The sequence below is a fragment of the Phoca vitulina genome, unplaced genomic scaffold (genome assembly GCF_004348235.1).
Source record: "Phoca vitulina isolate PV1807 unplaced genomic scaffold, GSC_HSeal_1.0 scaffold45, whole genome shotgun sequence".
Lineage (NCBI taxonomy): Eukaryota > Metazoa > Chordata > Mammalia > Carnivora > Phocidae > Phoca > Phoca vitulina.
This window is the reverse complement of record NW_022589748.1, coordinates 10,588,469-10,607,147: the sequence shown is the minus strand read 5'-3', so window position 1 is coordinate 10,607,147 and position 18,679 is coordinate 10,588,469. Positions and strand designations below refer to the sequence as shown.

Below are 18,679 nucleotides of genomic sequence, written 5' to 3'. Positions count from 1 at the left end.
ACTTTGAGCCAGGAAGATGAGGAGTGTCCACTGTCCCCACCCAGTCTGGTTCCCTTTTATTTCCCCCAGGTTCTCCAAATGAAGTCCCAGCCTCCAGACCCTACCATCCAGTCTGCCACTGGCCTCTATCAGAAAAGAGTGGGGCTCCTACCCCGCTTCCTCCAGCCCGACCAGCAGGGCCCTCACCATCCTGCTTTTAAGCTGTGTTACATGCCTAGCTGGGAGGAGGGTCTGAATAACTGGCTTTAAGAAAAATGTGAGAAACATAATGAATTGACTTGGGGACAGCTGGTGTTTACGTCTTCCTTCTCCCCTTCTGGAAACAGCCACTTAGTCCCTGGGCCAATTCTTTTCGCCTTGAAGGGGTGGGTACGGGGCATAGACCTGACCAATCCGAGTACCTCAGGCCTCTGGCTACAGACTGAGCCAATGACGTCACTAGGACTTTGCTGGCATACTCGCTGTTGAGATTGCTGCTAAGATGTAGGCTTGGAGCTGCCAGGAGCCGGTGTGTGAAGTGAACCTTCTGAAAATCTTTGAAGCCCAAAGCAAAGGGAGTAGAGGCCAAAAGACTGATGAATTCCTTTAAAGTTCTGGATCTAGCCATGCCCAAAGTCATTAAAATCACTGAAATTTTTAGTTAACACAGCCCAATAAATTCCCTTTTTAAATACAAGTCACACTATCACCTCCGGCCAAACAGTCCTTAATACACACCTTGGACAGAAAGGGTGAGTCCTGGGGTCTGTTAGAATAACCAACAGTTTATTAAAAGCTTGCTGTGGGGCTCTGTGCCAACCCCATAGCTGGGAGGGGCTCCCATGACTGCCCCCAGGCCTGGGAGCAGCCCCTTCGAAGGTCCTTCCCTTGTTCCCCTGCCCCAGCTCTGATCTCAATTAAAAAAAAAAAAAAAAAAAAAAAGATAAAGGACAAGACGGCACAGGACGTCAGACAGCAATGGTGGAGGGGGGGAATATGGAGAGACCAGGCAACCTGACCCCAAGACCCCATCCTGATCCTTCTTTCTTAGGAAGGCCTTTTCCTTCTGTTCTCCCCACCCCAGACCTGCTCTGCCACACCCCAGGTCTGGGGGGCCTGGCATCCCCAGTCCACAGCCCCATTACACGGGGTAGTATAGTTCTCTGAATATAATATATCTAGACCCACCCTTCCCCTCCCCCAGGGGACCAGATGAATATTTGACACGCACATCTCCCTCCTTTCCCGAGGCTGTGATGGAGAGAGACCCTGGCACCATGGTGGGGAGGCAGGGGCTCCTGGTCAGCCTTGAGGCACCGATGCCCAAGCTGGCCCTGGGCCACTGGCCAGCCCAAGAAGCTCATGAGATGAGGAGGTCTGAGGGGAGCTGGAGCCAACATCCTGTCCCCCACCCTTGGGTGGGCCTCAAGCTTACAGCCCTCCAGGATCAGGCTCCACCCACCCCTGCCCCTGTCCCATTCATCTGCTCATCCACCCCTGCACTTCAGGAATAGAAGTGGGAGGAGCCATTGAGGATGTGGGAAGCGACACTGGTGCTACGGCTCAGAGGCCCAGGCACTGCAGCGGCAGGGGGGCCCACGTTGTCACTGCCACTGCCCCCCGAGGCTGCCCGCCGCAGGGGCTGAGGGCTGTTTCTTAGCAGCAACAGGGCTCCACCACGGGGTGTCCCACTCTGTGTGGGGGGTCCCAGCCAGTTTGGGGGACCTGGAGGAGCCAGCAGAGAGGGCTGACGCCAGGCTGGGGGGGGCATGCCCGGTGGAGGAGGACCATGGCTCCAATGTGCCCCCGATCGGGGAACAGGACGCGAGGGCCAGGCAGGGGCAGGGGGTGGAGCAGGATAGCCCTGGGCAGCAGCCTCGGCTGGGATGCCCCCCAGAGCCATACTGGAGAAGCCCAGCCTCATGCTCTCAGCATCGAAAGCCTCGATCTCACGGGCCTGCCGCTCGAGCAAACTCCGGATTCGCTCGGAGCGCCCTGTCTGCAAGGCCAGCAGCTCCTCTTCCACCTGGGACACCCAGAAGAGAGGTTAGCAGGTCCAGGGGCAGGAAATGGGGAGCCTGCCCTCCCCAATGCATCCTGGTGTCAGAGTCCCCTTACCCGCTGCTCCAGCAGTGCCCGCCTCAGAGCCACCCTCTGCTCCAGCTCCCGCAGCTCCCGCTCATGCTGACTCTCTGTGCGGATCTTGATCTTGCTCTGGTAGGCATTGAGCAGCTCCAGCTCCTGTTGAAGCTGCTGCCGAAGGGCCTGGAATTCTGCCTCCTGGGTCTCATCAAGCCGCAGCTGGCAAACGGGAAGAACTCATTTTAGGGGCCTCCTCCCCCACCCCCACAATCCTCCCCTGCCCCAGGTAGGCCTGGGCCCTAAGGTTTCAAGCAGCAGCCAGTCTCAACATCTATCAGAATGAAAGGTCGTCATACCCTGTGACACAGCAATTACACTTCCAGGAATTTATCCCCCAGGTATACTTGCACATGTGCTCGGAGATGTTCACCGAAGCGTTGTAATAGCAAAATACTGGAAACAACCTAAATGTCCACCAATAAGGGATGGGTTAAAGAAATTATGGTACATCCATACCATGGAAAATTCTATGCTGTTTCAAAAATGAGACAGGTGTACTGACATGGAAAGATGTCCAAGAATTAGGTGGAAAAAGAAGAGAACAGTATGTACAATCCGATCCCGTTTCCGTTTAAAATTGTATGTAATTTTCCAAATATGCATAGGGAAAAAACCTAAAATACAATTATTAACAGTTACCTCTGAGAGGTGGGATTGGATGAGAGAATGGCAATGAATAGGGGCACTTTGATGTTTTACACTGTATGTAGTTTTTAACTGGCCCATTCCAGTGTTGTGTGATCTTAGAGAACAGCAATCTTCAAAATCCTCCAGAAGTCTGAGTAAATCGGCCCAAGGGCCACAATCATTTTAATTTGCTCCCTGTTAACACATTAAACTAACTCAGGCCCAGGAAAAAAATTATAGCCACTCTTTCCTTGGTGGTTCTTGGTAGTCAGGCTGGCTTTGTCAAGACCTTAAGAAAATACTTGAGAGAGACAATAAAACCATGGCAGAGAATACTAACAGTGGGAAAGTATCCAAGTTTCCCCCAAGAACAAAAGCCCCGTCTTTGTCCACACTCCCCCATTCCCACTCCCCATAACTAAGCCGGGCGTACAGAGGCCAACCTCCACCATGCTCCCTCCCTGGACCCCAGGCCTCACCGCCTGTGAGCTGAGCATCTCTGAGATGGACTGGTCGTACTGCTCGGCTAGGATTGCCAGCTTGCGGGTCTGTTCTTCTTTGAGCCGCTTAAGGAGGCTCTTGTGCTGAGCTTTGGGTGTGGTCTCCAGCAAGTGTGCCCGCAGGGCCTTGTACTGCCGAGTCTGGATCTTACACGTCTCCTGGAACTGCTTCTTGATCTGCAGCTCCTTAGACTATGCAGTGGACGGACCAAGGGGAGATGGGGGCAAGGGAGAGGAGGAGGAAGAAGAGGAGGAGGAGAAACAACCAGGGGAGAGGGGGAGGAGAGAGGGAGAGAGAGAGAGAGAGAGAGAGGAGACAGAAGCAGAGACAGGGAGAGGGAGAGAAACAGAAAACATGTTAGACAGAGGGGGCGGGGGGAGCTGTATACAGACAGACACAGAGAGATGGGATTGTGTTGAGAGAGATCAGGAAGGTTCTCAACGGGCAAGAGATACAAAGTAAACAAGACAGGTTCCAAGAGCATGTTCAGAGTTGGGTAGAAAATTCACAAGAAACAGCAGGAGAGTTCATGGACAGGGAACTGAAAATCTTTAGGGTACTGAGTGCACACAAGAAGCTCTGACCATGCAAAGAGGGAGAAAATACAACCCAGAGACAGAAGCCAAGTGAGCAAAGAGTGAGAGAACCAAGTCACACAACACACCCATGGAAGAGAGCAACACAGCTAAGGAAAGACAGAAGGAGTCCCAGGTTCAGCACCTCAGGATGGGAGGGAGAGGAGGAGGATAAGCTCCGAGCTGAGAAATGGATAAGGAGTAGCCCCATCTTGGGCCACACCAGGGGAAGGGGCAAGGAGGTGTCCAGAAAGGGCCTGACAAGTTCAATGGGCCAGCAGCTGCTACCCTGACCAGATCTCCACATTCCAGCCCGGCCCCTTATGTACTCAGCTCCCACTCCAAGCCCACAACCAATCCCATTTCCATGCCCCCCCCCTCTGCCTGCCCCCCCCCACCAAAACTCACCACCCCCTACTGTAGAGGATTTGTAGTCCCATCCCCAAGCCCTCTAGGGTAAAGCCTAATGCCAGGAGAGAAATTCAGCTCCCAGATAGAAGGGAACCACATAGGGAATGGGTTGGGAGAAAAGGCAGGGGATGAGGACAAAAGGACCTGGAACCTAAGGACTCTCTGGAAAGAATCCACCAACAGGGGAACTATGGGACCAAGAAGTTCTGTGGAAGCTCAATAGGGGCTCAGACCTCTGAGCTGGTGGGTCATGGTGCAACGAAGCTATGAAGGCAGAGAGGATGAGGCTGAGGAGTGAAAGGAGTTAAGATAACGTAGATGGGGGTGAAGAGGTCATGGAACTGGGGGCCAAGGGTCCAGATTGGGGGCATACCCGGGATGCTAGGCGGCAGGACAAAGCAGACAGAGGCAGCCTGGGCCAAAGGTACAGTTCCGCTCAGATATTTTATTTGTGTTTGTCTTTTTCTTTTTTTTGGTGGGGGAAAGGGGACAGGTTGGAAGGGAGACAGAAAAACAAAATCAAAGAGAGAAAAAAAAAAACATGACTTCCCACCCACCACCACCCCTGGCCCCAGGCCTGAGTTGATGAGGGTGAGGATGAGCACACACACAGCGGGAGAACAGCAATAATTTAGGGTGGGGGAGGAGTGTCAGGAGAACACAAAGTGTAACTTCTGGACTCCACGGTGGAGGAGGCTGCCTGTCTAGAGGTCCAAAGGACTGGGGTGAGGTGGGAAAGCATACTAAGGAAGGAGGGGTGAAAGGGAGGAGAGGATTGGGACTGGAGAAACCTCACTGAGTAGTGGGAGATAAAGTGCTCGATGCTCTAGATTCGGGCTGAGGAGGAGCCAGAGTTGGTTACCTCCAGGGAGGCAGGGCCCGGGACTGGCGGGTTCGGGATCGCCGCCCAGTTAGAGTCCCAGGCACTGGCTGGCGAGAGGCAGGAGGCCCTAGCCGGCGCTGGCTGCGTGGCAGCAGCCGAGGGATACGGCTGGGCCTTTCACCCCGGAGCAGGCCCCAGCTGGCCAGTGTGTGGATGGCCCAGGGGGGCAAATGGGAGGCTAAACCCTGGCTGGCCCGTGCCAGGCGCCAGTTCCAGCCCTTGCACAGGGTCCAAAACCTCGCCAACAGGGCTAGCGGGTGTCGGGCAGTGCGGGGATTACCCCGCCGGGGCCCAGGGACAGGCAAACGGCTGCGGAAGCCATCCTTGTTGGTTTTGGGGTAGAGTGCAAACAGGCCCCGGTCCCCCACAGCCCCACAGCCCTGTAGGGCACGAAAGGCCATGGGCGATAGGCGCAGGAGAGCCCGCAACCAGAGTCGAGAGATACCCCGGCGCATCCGGGGGCCCTGCTGCCGCACCCATTTGCCCCCAGCTGCGAGAGCTGCCAGAGGTAGAGCCAGGCCTGGCCAGGCTAGGAGCCAGGCAGCCCCAAGGCCCAGAGGGACACCCATAAGGCCACGGCGCCAACTCAGACCCAGGACGGCCCCCAGTGCGGTGCCCTGGGCCAGGAGTAGGAACAGACTGGGGGGCAGGTGCAGAGCTGTACAAAGAAGTAGGTAGGAGGCCCCCAGGCCCACCAGCCCCACCTCAAGGGCCAGCAGTGAGGCCTGCAGGCCACCCCCGCCCTGCGCCGCCAGCAGTGGGAGGAGCAGCAGGAGTAAGAGGGGCAGGAGGCCAGAGGAGGACCCCACTGCGAAGGAGAGGCCGGCCAGGAGACCATGGGACAGAAGTCCAGGGAGCTGGCTAGCAGGGCCGTGCCTCAGATGTGTTGGAGGGGGCTCAGGGGGGATGTCTGGTGAGGGACAGCCATCTCCAGGATCCCTTGGGGTCCTAATTGGAGCTCCCTCTTCCTCTTCCTCTTCCTCCTCGGGGACTGGGGTCAGTGCTGGGCCTGGGATCCAGCCAAGCTCAAATTCCTCATCCAGTAGGCTCCCATCCTCTTTCCCCCATAACCTCCATTCCCCAGCTGTCTCCTGGCCTACAATGCTCCTCTCCTGGGGTGCCAGGGATGGGACTCTAAGTTCTTCTACCTCCTCCTCAGGCAGACCCCAAACTTCCTCCTCAACCAAACTCCTATGTTTTTGTGGACCGGGACTAGGGGTTCCTGATTCTTCCCCCAATATCCTCTGTTCCTCTGGCTCCAAGGTGGCCCCTTCCTTTCCCAGAATCCTTCTCTCTGGAACTGCTTCCTCCTCCTCTCCCAGAATTCTTTGGTTCAGGACTGCCTCCTGGTCAGATGAGCAGGGCTGCTCTTCTCTAGGGGTGCCTGTGCTGGGTGGTCCCAGAGCCCCAGGAACGGGGAGCGGGAGGCCCGGGGGACGCTGGCCTGCACGTACTTTGAGGCTCTTGGGCTGCTGGCGAACCTGGGCCGCGTGCTTCTGCCGCAACTCTTGCTCACGCCGCTTGTTGTACTCCAGCTGGTTGCCCAGCTCCGTCTGGTGCTGCAGGCGGGTGAGCTCCGCCCGTGTGCGCTGGACGGCCTGGAGCTGCCGTAGCTCCAGCTCCCGTGTGGCCTCATGCTGCCGCAGCAGCAACGCACACTCCAAGTCCTTCTGGGTCTGCTTCTTGTTCAAATCCTGAGGCAGAAGGGAGGCAGGGCCCCGAGCCCGGTCAGGAAGCCTTGTTGGTGTCGAGAGAGCCCCAGGACTCCCAGGGAGCTGAGCACGGGGAGCTGAGGGGTGTAAGGGAGCCAGGCTCCTGGCCGGCCTGGGAACAGAAGCCCAGGGAGCTCAAGCAGGGTCTGACAGCACGAGGAAGACAGGGGCGTGGAAGAGAAGCCAAGCCATGACACAAAAGAGGGCAGAGGAGAAAAATGACCCCAAGCAAGGCAGACGGAAGGGGTAGGCGCCTGTGCTGCGGGAGGGAATGCGGGATGGGGTGGCCTACCTCCCGCAGCAGGTCCTGGTCCAGGCTGTGACGAGCCAGCAGCATCTTGCGCTTATACTGGCGACACTGAAGCTCAAAGTACTGGCGCTGCCGCCGCAGGAGCCCCGCCTCCTCCTCCGCCTGGCACTGCTGGAGCTGCTCCTTCTGCCTCAGAAGCCACTCGGCCTTCTCCCGCTTCGGGGTGCTGGGGTTCTCCTGGAGCTCCTGCGCAAGGCAGGGGGGAGGGCAGGGGGGTCAGGGCGCCTCGCCTACCACAGGCCCCGCCCGCGGCTGCGGCCCCATCCCACCTCTTTCAGCTGCTCCTTCCGCAGTTTGTAGGTTCTCTTCTGCGCCTCCAGCAGGGCGGCCAGCTCCTTCTTCTGCTGCCCAAGGATGTGCTGCTGGAACTTCCGCTCCTCGGCCTGGGCAGCTCGAGCCTCCTTCTCACCGATGGCCTGGTGCCGCCGGGACAGCTTTTCTGCCTCAGCCCCAAAGCCAGCCCGCTGGGCCTCAAGCTCCCGCTGCAGCCGCGCGCTGTGCTCCTCGCGCTCACCCCGCAGCCGCGACTCCAGGGCCAGCAGCTGCTTCTGGTGCTGTCGTCGCATCCGCTTATAGCCACTCAGCTGCTCCCGCAGCGCCGAGTCCTGCTCGTGCTCCTGGATCTGGCGGCTGACCTGGGGCAGGCGAGAGGGTAAGTGGGGCTCAGCCTTGCCCCATCTCATGACCACATGCGATCGTCGTGCTCCCCTTGGAGGACACACGCTTCAGACTCGGGTTTAATTCTCATTTGGTGCTTTCCTCACACTCGGCCCCTCTGAGCCCGCTGCCTCCACAGGCTGAGGGACACTCAGTCTATTTCACAGACCGGTGAGAGCCGCACAGGGCCCAGTGCAAGAGTGGCAACAATTCAAGTTAATTCAAAATCAGACATACCTGGGCTACACTCCCAGCTCGGTCACTTACTAACCACGTGACCTCAAGCTAATTAACGACACTAAGCCTCAGTTCCCTCATCAGCTAAATGGGGCAATGATACCCTTTCGTAGGAAGCTGTGGAAATTAAGTCTGATAGAGATGTCATAGCGTCTAATAAAATGCTCTGACCTAACAAGTGTTGGCTTCCTTCCATTTCAGCAAACGCTAAGGACTCCTCACACAGCCCAGGTATGGAGCTGGGAGCTGGGCCATGAGATGTTGGGAGTATAAAGAACACTGGACCTGGATGTCCCCATCTGAGGTTTGGAGTTCAGGTCCCACTGTGAAGTGGGCATGACTCCCAACTAGTCCAGGTGGTCACGTCCCTGGAAGTCACAGAGCTCTCTGCACAGCACCACAAAGCACTAAGCACCACAGGATCTGAAGAGCTGTCTTAGCACAACAGTCAACCACAAGCATTAGCCATAGAATATATTAGACTGACCACTAGCCTCTAAGGGATTTGATGTTGGTGCCTACAGCCAAGCAAGAATGTAATCTAAAGGTTTATTGAAAGCATGGATGGGGGCACCTGGGTGGCTCAGTCGTTAAGTGTCTGCCTTCGGCTCAGGTCATGATCCCAGGGTCCTGGGATCGAGCCCCGCATCGGGCTCCCTGCTCAGCGGGAAGCCTGCTTCTCCCTCTCCCACTCCCCCTGCTTGTGTTCCCTCTCTCACTGTCTCTCTCTCTGTCAAATAAATAAATAAAATCTTAAAAAAAAAGCATGAAAGAAAAACTATGTTTTATGAAAAGTCTATCCATCCTTTCCTGTGAACTGAGAAAAAAATCACCATGACTTGATTTTAGGAGGACCAAGGTCCTGCTGAATTTGAAAATTTGAGAATGACCAAAGGTGTTTGGGCAAGTGCCTTGGACAACAGCATGTCTGAGTCACGACTGTCTCATCTCTCAAATGGGCTTGTACCCTCTCCCTCCAGAGGAGCTGGAAGGATGAGATACAGGCATGGGTGTGGGCCTAAGAGCCAATCAATGGTATGAGGCAGACACTGGCCACCATTCCTTGCCCTTCAGGAACATAAAATCCAGCACACCTATCATAATGCCATTTAAGAGTAACACAGCACCTGGCTGGCCAGGAGCCTGGGAAGACACCCCAGGACATGCTACTTAAGCCTAGCCACAAAAATGGCATAAGAGTTTACCAAGCAAGTTTACCACATTGGGCAATGTAACCAAAACAGTCTGTTAGGAGAAGAGAGTGGGGAGGTCGAGGAAACAAGGCGAGAGACAGCAACAGAAAGTGAGGGTGGAATCTGGACTTAATTCAGTGCCACAGGAGGAAAAAATCATCTCTGGACTTACGGAGTTTGGGGCATCCAGGCTGAGGGAGAATGGCCACACTTACCAGGGAGGCAGTACGAATGGTGGCAAAGTGGTCCCGGTTGCGGCAGTAGGCCCGGCGGCGGGCAGAAGAGGTGGTAGAGGTGGGAGCTGGGGCTGCCGGCTGCTGGAGAGGGCCAGGGGTCATCTCTGGCTGGTAGGGGTCATCATACAGGTTGTCAGAACCCTAGAGGAAGGGAAGGTAACAGGGATGCCCAAGGTTCAGAGGTCACTGGGCCCAAAGGGAGTTCCCTGGAGACCCAGTGAGACTTAGAGGAGCAATCACCCTTGCGGGGAGAGCTGGGGCTTGGCCTTGTCACCGTCAGGCTTGCTGAGGGTGGGCTGCATACCGGCAGTCGGTGGATGATGGAACTATGGGAGGTGACTGTGTGCTCCCCCTCCTGCATCATGGCCATCTCTCGGGCTTCGGGCCCTTCCTCTTCCTCCTCTTCCTCTTCTTCTTCCTCCTCCTCCTCCTCATTGTCTGAAGCATCTGCTAGGCTGTTGACTGAACTGCTCTGGCTGGAGGCGCTGATGGACATGCTGGGCACTGAGTGGCTACTCTCTAGACTGGTCAGCGTCCCAGCCCGGTGCATGTAGGGCTCGGCCTCCTGTGGACAGGGCGCAGGCTTTTGGGCAGGGAAGGGGAAGGACAAGGGGTGTGTATATGGAGGCAGCACAGGGAGACGGAGGGTAGGAAGAGGGAGAGGGAAAGTGAGCCAAGCAGCTGCTAGGAGGCAAGCACAACACGGTGGTATAAAAGGGTGGCATGGTAAGCAGGGTCACCTCCTCTTCCTCTGGGGCCTCAGCACCAGGGCCATTGGGTGCCTCTTGGAACAGAATCTTCTTCATCTTTCGGTACTGCAGGTTGTCCAGCTCCCGCACAGCATCCTTAGTCCTCTGGATGAGGTCCATGATGACTGTGGGTGGCCGCTCCCGGAGCACAAAGCGGTGCTGAGGGGAGAGAACGCTGAAGCCTGCTGCCAAGCACCTTGCCCCCCAATATCCCCTGAGCTTTGGCATTCCCTCTGTCCTGGAACACTTCCCTGGGGCCCATGCCCACCATGAACTGATGCTAGCCTTGTCCTACCCCTTGCTCCCGCATGAACTTTCACCACCCAATCACTACTCCCGGGACAGGCTCCTGTTCCTCCAGGCATGGCTGACAGATAAGAACAGTCAGGAGATCTGGATTGTAGTCCAGGTCCTCTATCAAAGTGCTGTGTGCCCCTGGACACATCATGAGGCCTCTGTGGACCTCATAAGGTATCCCATGATTATAAAACAAGTAGGTCAAACTAGACTGTCTACATCAGTTCCCAACCAGGGCTCCTTAGGCCCTGCCCTCATGGATCTGTGAAGGGAATGGGGGCCCCTCTACTTTTGATAACTCAAAACACACCTAAGGGAAATCATACATTTACCCATGACAAGGCTACACAGGCTTTTGGCTTGAATTACATCAGATCAGTGTGGTAACCCTGGTTATCGCACGCAGACCAGAAGCTCTGGCTGGCAATTATATACATCTTTGATTAATAAAAGATGGGAAAACAAATTATTACTTAATAAATAAAGGCAGTCTCGTAGACAAAATCTTACAAAATACAGAGTCCACTGGGCACTGGGAATGGGGACGGGAATTCATAAATGAAACTCTTAGTGGAGGAAGAATTGGGAAACACTAATGTCCCTGAGGGGTTTCTCAGGTGATTCTAACAGGCAACAGTTCTAGGAGAATGCTAGGCCAGTGAGCCCTCACCTTCAGAAGAACCTCTGAGGTTGGTCTGTCTTGAGGGATTTTCTGAAGACAGGAGTCAACAAAATTCCGGAAGTACTCAGACCTACAAGTCATGGGAGGATAAGGGAGGGGTGGGAAGGGCATGAGCCAGGCAGCCTTACCCCTGGGCCCAGGAATCCCAGTCCTCACCAGTGTCCTGACTGGAGCACAGGGGACTCGTTCTGTGCAATGTGGTATAAGGCACTCATCGCATTCATGTTAAACAGCGGTGGTTTCCGTTCGGCTACAGAGAAAGGGTCAACAGGGAGAAGGTGAGAGGTGGCAGGTAGGCAGAGGAGGCTGGAATGGAAATCAAAAGATTTGGGTCCACACCCCAGCTCCCTGACTTCCTTGCTGAATGACCCTGACCAATTCTCATAATCTCAATTAATTCCCTCTATAAAATGTAACACCTACCCTCTCCCCTGCACATGGTAGAGCAGGATCAAAGAAAACAATATGTGCATAAGCACCAAAGGAAGCAGAAGGAAACACAGTTATCAGCCCAACTAACATTTATTAGGTTCCAAATAAGAGCAAAAAACTTGGTGAGTGTTATGGGGAAGTTAAGGAAAAACAAGAGACAGGCCCTGTCCTCAAGGAACTTCCAGTCTAACAGGGAAGGAGACAGAAAAATGGCTGGGAAGCTGGGTGTGCATGCTGGGCCCTCAATCTGGTACACAGGCAGGGGATTAAGGGCAGGTCTTTTGGAAAAAGGGATATCGGAGCTAGGCCTCAGATTAGAAGTTATAAGCCAGGAGCTCCTTGTGGCCCAGACAAATGTTTTGTGTCATTTATGTTTTTTGGCCTAAACAGTGATTTTTAAATTAAATTCCAACCTAACAATTTTTTTAAAAAGATTTTATTTATTTATTTTGACAGAGAGAAAGAGAGACAGTGAGAGCAGGAACACAAGCAGGGGGAGTGGGAGAGGGAGAAGCAGGCTTCTGGCTGAGTGGGGAGCCCGATGCGGGGCTCGATCCCAGGACCTTGGGATCATGACCTGAGCCGAAGGCAGACGCTTAACGACTGAGCCACCCAGGAGTGCCTCCAACCTAACAATTTAATAACCATCATCATCATCATCATCTAAATTTTTAGTTTCTCCTAAAAAATTAGATCTGGTGAAAAGGAGCTGACATTCCTGCATAATGATGGGTTAGAGCTAAGAAAGAGCAATCTCCAGTTTGCCAGGGCCTTCTCCACATTGCTTCTCTGATACAGACTATCAGCTGCCATTTATAATCAGGACTGATTGTTTCTTCAATAGTAGAGAAATATTTCTCTCCATTCATGTCTCTACCAAAAACTAGGAATAAAAAGGACAGCTCTCCATTCTTCTTATACCTGGCCTTATACCTTCTTATACCTCTGCACATATTTGCATCACCTGTCCGGCTGTGTCCTCAAATGACAAATGCAGACATGCGGAGATGGATGTGTGGATGGATGGATGTCCAAATCTCGGACTCTGGGCAGAAGACAATACAAACCAGGGCAAGAAAGTGGAAAAGTTCATGGCACACTCAGGGCGTGGAGCTCATGAAGGGGAGAGCCAACCTTCAGGAAGTGGAATCTTTAGCTTGGTGGAAGGAAGGGTGGGGATGGCGTCACTCTTGAAGGCAATGGGGAGCATTAACGGCTTTGCGGAGGGGAGCGAAGCAACAGCACCCAGCTAGGGAGGATCTCTCTGACATGAGAGAGACTGGAGGGAAGAAGAGACTATTGGTAGGAAAGATCACTGCAGGAAGTCATTGATAAGAGAAGCTAAGGGCATCTTTTTCTTGGGCAACTAGCTGTGCCTGGCACCTTGTTGAAGGCTTTACGAACGTGACCTCACAAACTGTTGTTTCAGTAGCGTAAGCTGGCAGAGATGAGAACCTTGACAGGGCTTCAAGGCCTGATGAACTCACTTGAGCCTAACTCTCACTGCTTTTTATGTGGCATTACCTGCAATATTCCAAACAACTGAAGCTAGTCTCAGCAACTCATGCCTGCTCTTACCTATCTGGAATGCTCTTCCCTACAGTCTTCTCACAGCTACTATTTGTCTTACGGCTCTGCTTAGACAGAACCTGTCTAAGCCTCAGCCCCTGAACTAGGTCAAGTCCCTTGTTTTATGGTTGTACTGTTCCTGTAACTTCCCCTTTCAGCTTCTATCACGCTGAGAGAAAACATGCCTGTTTCCCCAACTAGAATATAAGTTCCATGAAGGCAAGAACCTCATTCACTGCTACACTCCCAGAACCTGCTAGGATAGCATGGCACACAGTGGGCATTCAAAAAAGACGTGGGCACCTGTGTGGCTCAGTAGGTTAAGCGTCTGCCTTCGGCTCAGGTCATGATCCCAGGATCCTGGGATCGAGCCCCACATAGGGCTCCCTGCTCAGGGGGGAGCCTGCTTCTCCCTCTCCCTGCCGCTCCCCCCCCCCCCTTCCTTGCGATGTGAGAAAAATTAAAAAAAAATTTAAAAAAAAAAAAAAAAAAAAAGATGTAGAACTAGAGTAGTGGACAGGAAGGGAAGAATGCTCCGAAATCTTCAGGTCTAAGAGCTGGCAGGATTTGACAGCTGCCTGAATAGGGGATCAAGGGTAGAGTCAAAATGGACAGGAGCTTGAAAACCTGAGGATGAGGTGGTATGGGGATGGTAAGAGAAAGAGAAAGGAGTGGAAAGAAAAAAGGACGAAGGAACAGAGGATGTCGTCCTTACCCAGCTCAATGCAGGTTATCCCCAAGGACCAGACATCCACCTTGCCATCGTACTGCCCCTCATCCATTGCCAGGATCACCTCCGGAGCCATCCTGGGAGAAAGGTCAGGAGAAAGAGGCTGATCACTCACCCAGACTCTGCCAACTCCTGCTCCCAACATCCTGGGGACTCTCTCCACTCACCACTACCCCCACTCACCAGTATGGGGTGCCCACAAAGGAGTTGGCGGGTGCCATGATAGATGCAGAGCCAAAGTCCCCCAGCTTCACCAAGCCTGGCTCTGATAGCAAGATGTTTCCAGCCTTCACATCCCTGCCAGAGACAAAGCACAGGGATAAGGCATGCATCTCAGGAAGGCTGGGCAGGGGCTTTAGCACCAAGTTTCCAAGAGGGCTGTAGACCAGCTGAATGAGAAGTGGTGTAGAGTGCACCCCCTCCCAGCCATTGTCAGTGCAGCTTGTACCTATGGATCATGTTGTGGGAGTGCAGATAAGCCAGGCCCTGAAGGGCCCCGTGGGTCACAGCTGCAATCTCCACCTCCTGAAGGGGCTTCTTGTGCACTGGGGAGTGAGGGAAAAACATCGAACTGAAGGGAGCCCAAGGGTGGGGCTGGAACAAGCTCCCCTGATCCCTTCCCCTACAGCTTCTTTGCCCTTCTCCCTTCTCCCACTTGTCGGCCAGAGCCACTTACCTTCTAGAAGGTCAGAAGCTGAGCCCAGGCAATACTCCATCACCAGCTAAGAAAAGATAAAGGGTCAGAGATAAGCATATCTGGCCACCCCTGCCCCATCTCCCTTGGACAGAGATCCAGAGAGTTTCTCTGCCTATCCTCCACTCAGGCATTGCCCCCGGGGGGTAAAGACAGAGAGGAAAGACAACTGAGAAAACGACGTGGTCATGGGAGAGTCCCTTAGAGCCAGGGCCTCCTCTAGAAACAGCCCAAGATACCACCACTCCCATCTGAATCCCTTCAAAGCCCCATTCTATCTCCATTTCCTCCAGTCTACGTGCCCCTTTCCAACTACTAACAGTTTATGCCAATCTTCAAACCAGCCTCTCCTTCTGGACAGACATTGCTGTTCATGGGTTTGTCTGAGGACTAAAGAAGTTGGGGGAGACTTCCTCCTTTCCGAGGTCCCTATAATGGCACCTGGAACAGGGCCCACCTAAGAGACTGGACCAGGACAAGGATGGGGGGCAAAGATCAGGCCAGAGTCAGGGGGCTAGCTCACCCAAGCCGTGTGCTCCCTCAGGTAACAGCCCCGGTACTGAATGGTATTGGGGTGCCGGAGCTTCTGCAGGAACCGCACCTCCTTGATGATATCCTGCCACTTCTGAGAGGAGGTCAAGGGAGGAGAGGCTTACTCATCCTACACATCGAGACTTGGGTCCCCTGCCCTGCCCCCCACCAGTCTTGTCAAACTTGACCCACCTCATTTGACTGCTTCCCACTGTAGGACATCTTCTTGATGGCCACCACCTCACTATTCCGGACATCTCGGGCCTAGAAGACCAGACCAGAAGGTGGTGAAGGCCCCTGGTAAGAACTGGGCAGCGGAAAGACTTGCTGGCCCAACAGGAGAGGGCAGGAAAGGCTGGTGTGGTATAGTAGTGTAGAGGGCTGTGGACCCACAGCAAGAAGAATGCAGTGCCCATCCCTACCCCATTCTCCGAAGTCCCAACTCACAAAGTACACGGCTCCAAAGCTGCCATGGCCAATTTCCCGGAGATCAGAGAAGAGCTTTTCAGGGTCATCCTTGAAGAACAGCTCAGCCACATCGGGGTCCTTCAGGCTCCCGGCCCGGCCCCCAGCTGGCATGATGGCCCCTGGGGGCCCTGAGAGTGGGGCCTGACCTGGAGAATGAAGAGCAGACCCTTAGAGCAAAGATGGGACACTCAGAGAGAGGAAGGGGCCTCTCAAGTTTCTGTCTTCTCCTCCCCTAGTTCCCTGATGAGGGGGAGGCACCGCAGAGGAAGGGCAAGGGGGAGATTAGGAACAACATCAAAGCTCCAAAAAAAATGAAGTTGCCCTGGCAACCAGAGCACGGGGGCCGGGTCCCTGGAGTCCCTAAAACTGTTAGGAAGACTGAGAGCTAAGCATCCTCACCACCCCCAGCCCTCAGTAAATCCATTTTGCTACAACCCTTACTTCTCCCCTCAAGAATAAAAGATCCCGCCTCCCAGCCAGAACCCCAGATTCCCAAGTGTCCTGTCCCACAAGTCCCATACCCCAAATATTTCCAGGCACCTTCCTGTTCCCCTTGGCGTCGAGGCCCCCTCCTCCCTCAACCTCTCACACCCTGGAAGAGAGCAGGAAACAGCCAGGCCGGAGGCAGTGGAAATCCGGCCATTGTTAGAAGTGGGTACTGGCCCAGAAGGGCCAGAGGACTTGCTCTCAAAAAGGGCTAGGGACACTGTGGTAGGGAGGAGATGCAGAACGGAAGGACAGGGATAGAAACGGCATCTGGCTTTTGGGGCCTCTCTGTGACCTGGGCCGCCTTACTTGTCCAGTCCAACTGCATATGCATCATGCACAGGTACAGGACATTTGTGGTGTACAAATAACATTTATTGAGCATGTAAAGTAAGCACCTTACATGCATCTCTCTCATTCAATCCTTACCACAACTTTATGAGGATTTACTATTACCCTTATCTTGCAGATGAGGAAACAAGCTCAGAAAAGGTTAAGTCTTGCTGAAAGCTGGTCCCCTATGCTAGGCATGAAATAAGCAGGGCAAGATAGTGATCACCATTTCACGGATGAGGTGACTGAGGCATAGAAAGGAAGCAGGATTTCTCCAAGGTCAGAGAACAGGATCTTCTCTCCAGTCAGGCCAGTGTGCTTATTACTGTCTTAGCAACTCACCTCAAGCTCATCCCTCTCCTGCAGGAAGCCTCCCTTGACCACTCTAGCCTTTGGGGGGAGCTCCTAGAGCACCCAGCCCAAAACCCAGAGCAAGCTCCTGCAGTACAAGGAAGCCAAGGACCCCGCCCCTTTCCCCCAGGGAATTCCAGGCCAGGCTCCTGGCTAAGCACTTGTTGGAATTCAGGCACAAAAGAGCCTTCAGCAGAGTTGGACTCCCAGGGCAGACAGAGTTCTAGCTCCTTTAAAGCACCTAACAATTTAGCATGTGATTATATTCTGTCGTGCATGGTTTCCTGTTGTGTTGTTAATTTTGTCTCCTTAGCCCAACTGGAAGCTGGAGGGCAAGAAGTAAGCCTGACTCTCGCGTGGGCCCCCAGGGTGCAGAGGGCTCAGAATAGCCTGGGAGATTGATTGACTGCCTTCAGCCAAGCCCTCAGCAGCTCCCAAGCTGCTCAAAACAGGCCCCTTTCTCCATTCTCCTGCCAGCAACCCTGCCAAGCACCCCTCACCCCCACCCCCACCACACACCCACACAAAAAGGCAGGTGCTCACAACTTGCCAAAGCAATCTTCTTGACCTCTTTACCAGCACCCAGCCCAGAATGCCAACCCAGGACCCCAAGCCACATATAAGGGATGCCAACAAAACATCACGCAGGGCCTCTTCCTCAAATAATGAATATTTGAGCAATTACCAAAGTCTGTGCTAAATCACAGCCACTTTCTAAAATGGACAATGTTATCACCATTCTGCAGATGAGGAAACCCAAGTTTGTCCCTAAGCTACACTACCAGTACATCTCATCAGCAACACACCACACAGGGTTTTGAGTAAGTTCCTTATACTTGGTCTTCTCTTTGGTAAAATGGATTACAGCCTAGGGCTGTTGTGAGATTTTTAATGAGATCTCAAACCTAGGAACACTAGGCAGACACTTAGCATATGGATTTTTCCTTCCCTACCTCCAGGGTCACCACAAGGATTTAATACTTTGGAGAGCATCCTACCCCAGCAGCTTGGCTTTAACTGTGAAGAGACACCACTATGGCTATCATTTGTCAAAAGAGAGAGCCCTCTCAGGAACCCAGGCCAAAGAATGGAATCAGGGTAAAGATGAAGGTCACAGTAGAGAGAAAAATCCACGAGACAGAAGACAGGAGCCAGAGCCTCCCATCAGGAAAAGCTTCTGAGTACAGCCCTCCTAAAAAGGAAGCTCTTCTCCCCCTCATTCTTAAATCTCACCCCAACTCATTTTCCTCTGGATTCCTGGCCAAGAAGAGATGCCAAGAAACAGGTATGGAGCAGGGGCAAAACTTGATCAAGAACTTGGGTTCAAATCCTGATTCTGCCACTGTGTGACCTTGGGCAACCTCTCTGGGCCTCAATATTCTCAACTGTAAAATGGGAAGACAGCAACAAAAGAGGCCCCCACAGGGTGAATGGAGGGGGAGGTGTCACATGAGAGAACAGATGTAAAGCACTTTGTAAATGACAGATCGCTTGACAAATGTATGAGATTACACCATCAGCAAGAGGTTGGAAGGTAATGATATAGCTGGGAGAAAATATTGCCAGGCATTCCCTAACACAAATGCACACACACACTTCCTTGAAAGGACAAGAAATCCAACCAGACCATGCCTAAAAAACAGATAAGTGGACCCACCATGGAGATCAAAGGCAAGGGAATCAACACCCAAAGCAATCCAGAGAAAGGGGTATAATCACGGAGAACAGGTAGCTGTGAGGGGCAAAGTGAACATGGGAGAAGACCAGAAGAGTGCAAACCCATCTGATTAGCTCAAGCACCCTAGGGCGTGACCCCCATGACATCAAAGACCCTGTCACCTGATGTTCCCCCATCAGACAGACATAATGAAGGAAGAGGAACAAGGTGGCAGCA

The 18,679-nt window shown here is 53.6% G+C and overlaps 2 protein-coding genes across 4 annotated transcripts in view; both read right to left on the bottom strand.

Moving 5' to 3' along the window:
• Nucleotides 1-61: 61 nt before the first annotated feature.
• TAOK2 (TAO kinase 2) overlaps nt 62-18,679 on the bottom strand; it is a 19,537-nt gene continuing 919 nt past the window's right edge. Inside the window, exons 2-19 of one of the 3 annotated variants that reach the window (XM_032430650.1) lie at nt 15,595-15,761; nt 15,340-15,411; nt 15,140-15,241; nt 14,599-14,644; nt 14,371-14,467; nt 14,106-14,219; nt 13,908-13,999; nt 11,348-11,441; nt 11,180-11,261; nt 10,204-10,371; nt 9,768-10,046; nt 9,443-9,604; nt 7,410-7,775; nt 7,123-7,326; nt 6,573-6,812; nt 3,228-3,440; nt 2,098-2,280; nt 62-2,005 (exon numbers count right to left, since the gene is read on the bottom strand). In XM_032430650.1, the coding sequence (XP_032286541.1) occupies nt 1,484-2,005; nt 2,098-2,280; nt 3,228-3,440; nt 6,573-6,812; nt 7,123-7,326; nt 7,410-7,775; nt 9,443-9,604; nt 9,768-10,046; nt 10,204-10,371; nt 11,180-11,261; nt 11,348-11,441; nt 13,908-13,999; nt 14,106-14,219; nt 14,371-14,467; nt 14,599-14,644; nt 15,140-15,241; nt 15,340-15,411; nt 15,595-15,726 (3,168 nt within the window). In that variant the 5' untranslated portion in view covers nt 15,727-15,761 and the 3' untranslated portion in view covers nt 62-1,483. Of the gene's footprint in view, nt 2,006-2,097; nt 2,281-3,227; nt 3,441-4,273; nt 6,813-7,122; nt 7,327-7,409; nt 7,776-9,442; nt 9,605-9,767; nt 10,047-10,203; nt 10,372-11,179; nt 11,262-11,347; nt 11,442-13,907; nt 14,000-14,105; nt 14,220-14,370; nt 14,468-14,598; nt 14,645-15,139; nt 15,242-15,339; nt 15,412-15,594; nt 15,762-18,679 lie in introns of those variants that run through there. The other 2 variants (XM_032430651.1, XM_032430649.1) reach the window with 2 other exon arrangements.
• Nucleotides 15,687-18,679, bottom strand: part of TMEM219 (transmembrane protein 219) — a 15,721-nt gene continuing 12,728 nt past the window's right edge. The window contains exon 5 of the mRNA XM_032430660.1: nt 15,687-15,761. The gene's annotated coding sequence lies outside the window, so the exon portion shown is untranslated. The remainder of the gene's footprint in view (nt 15,762-18,679) is intronic.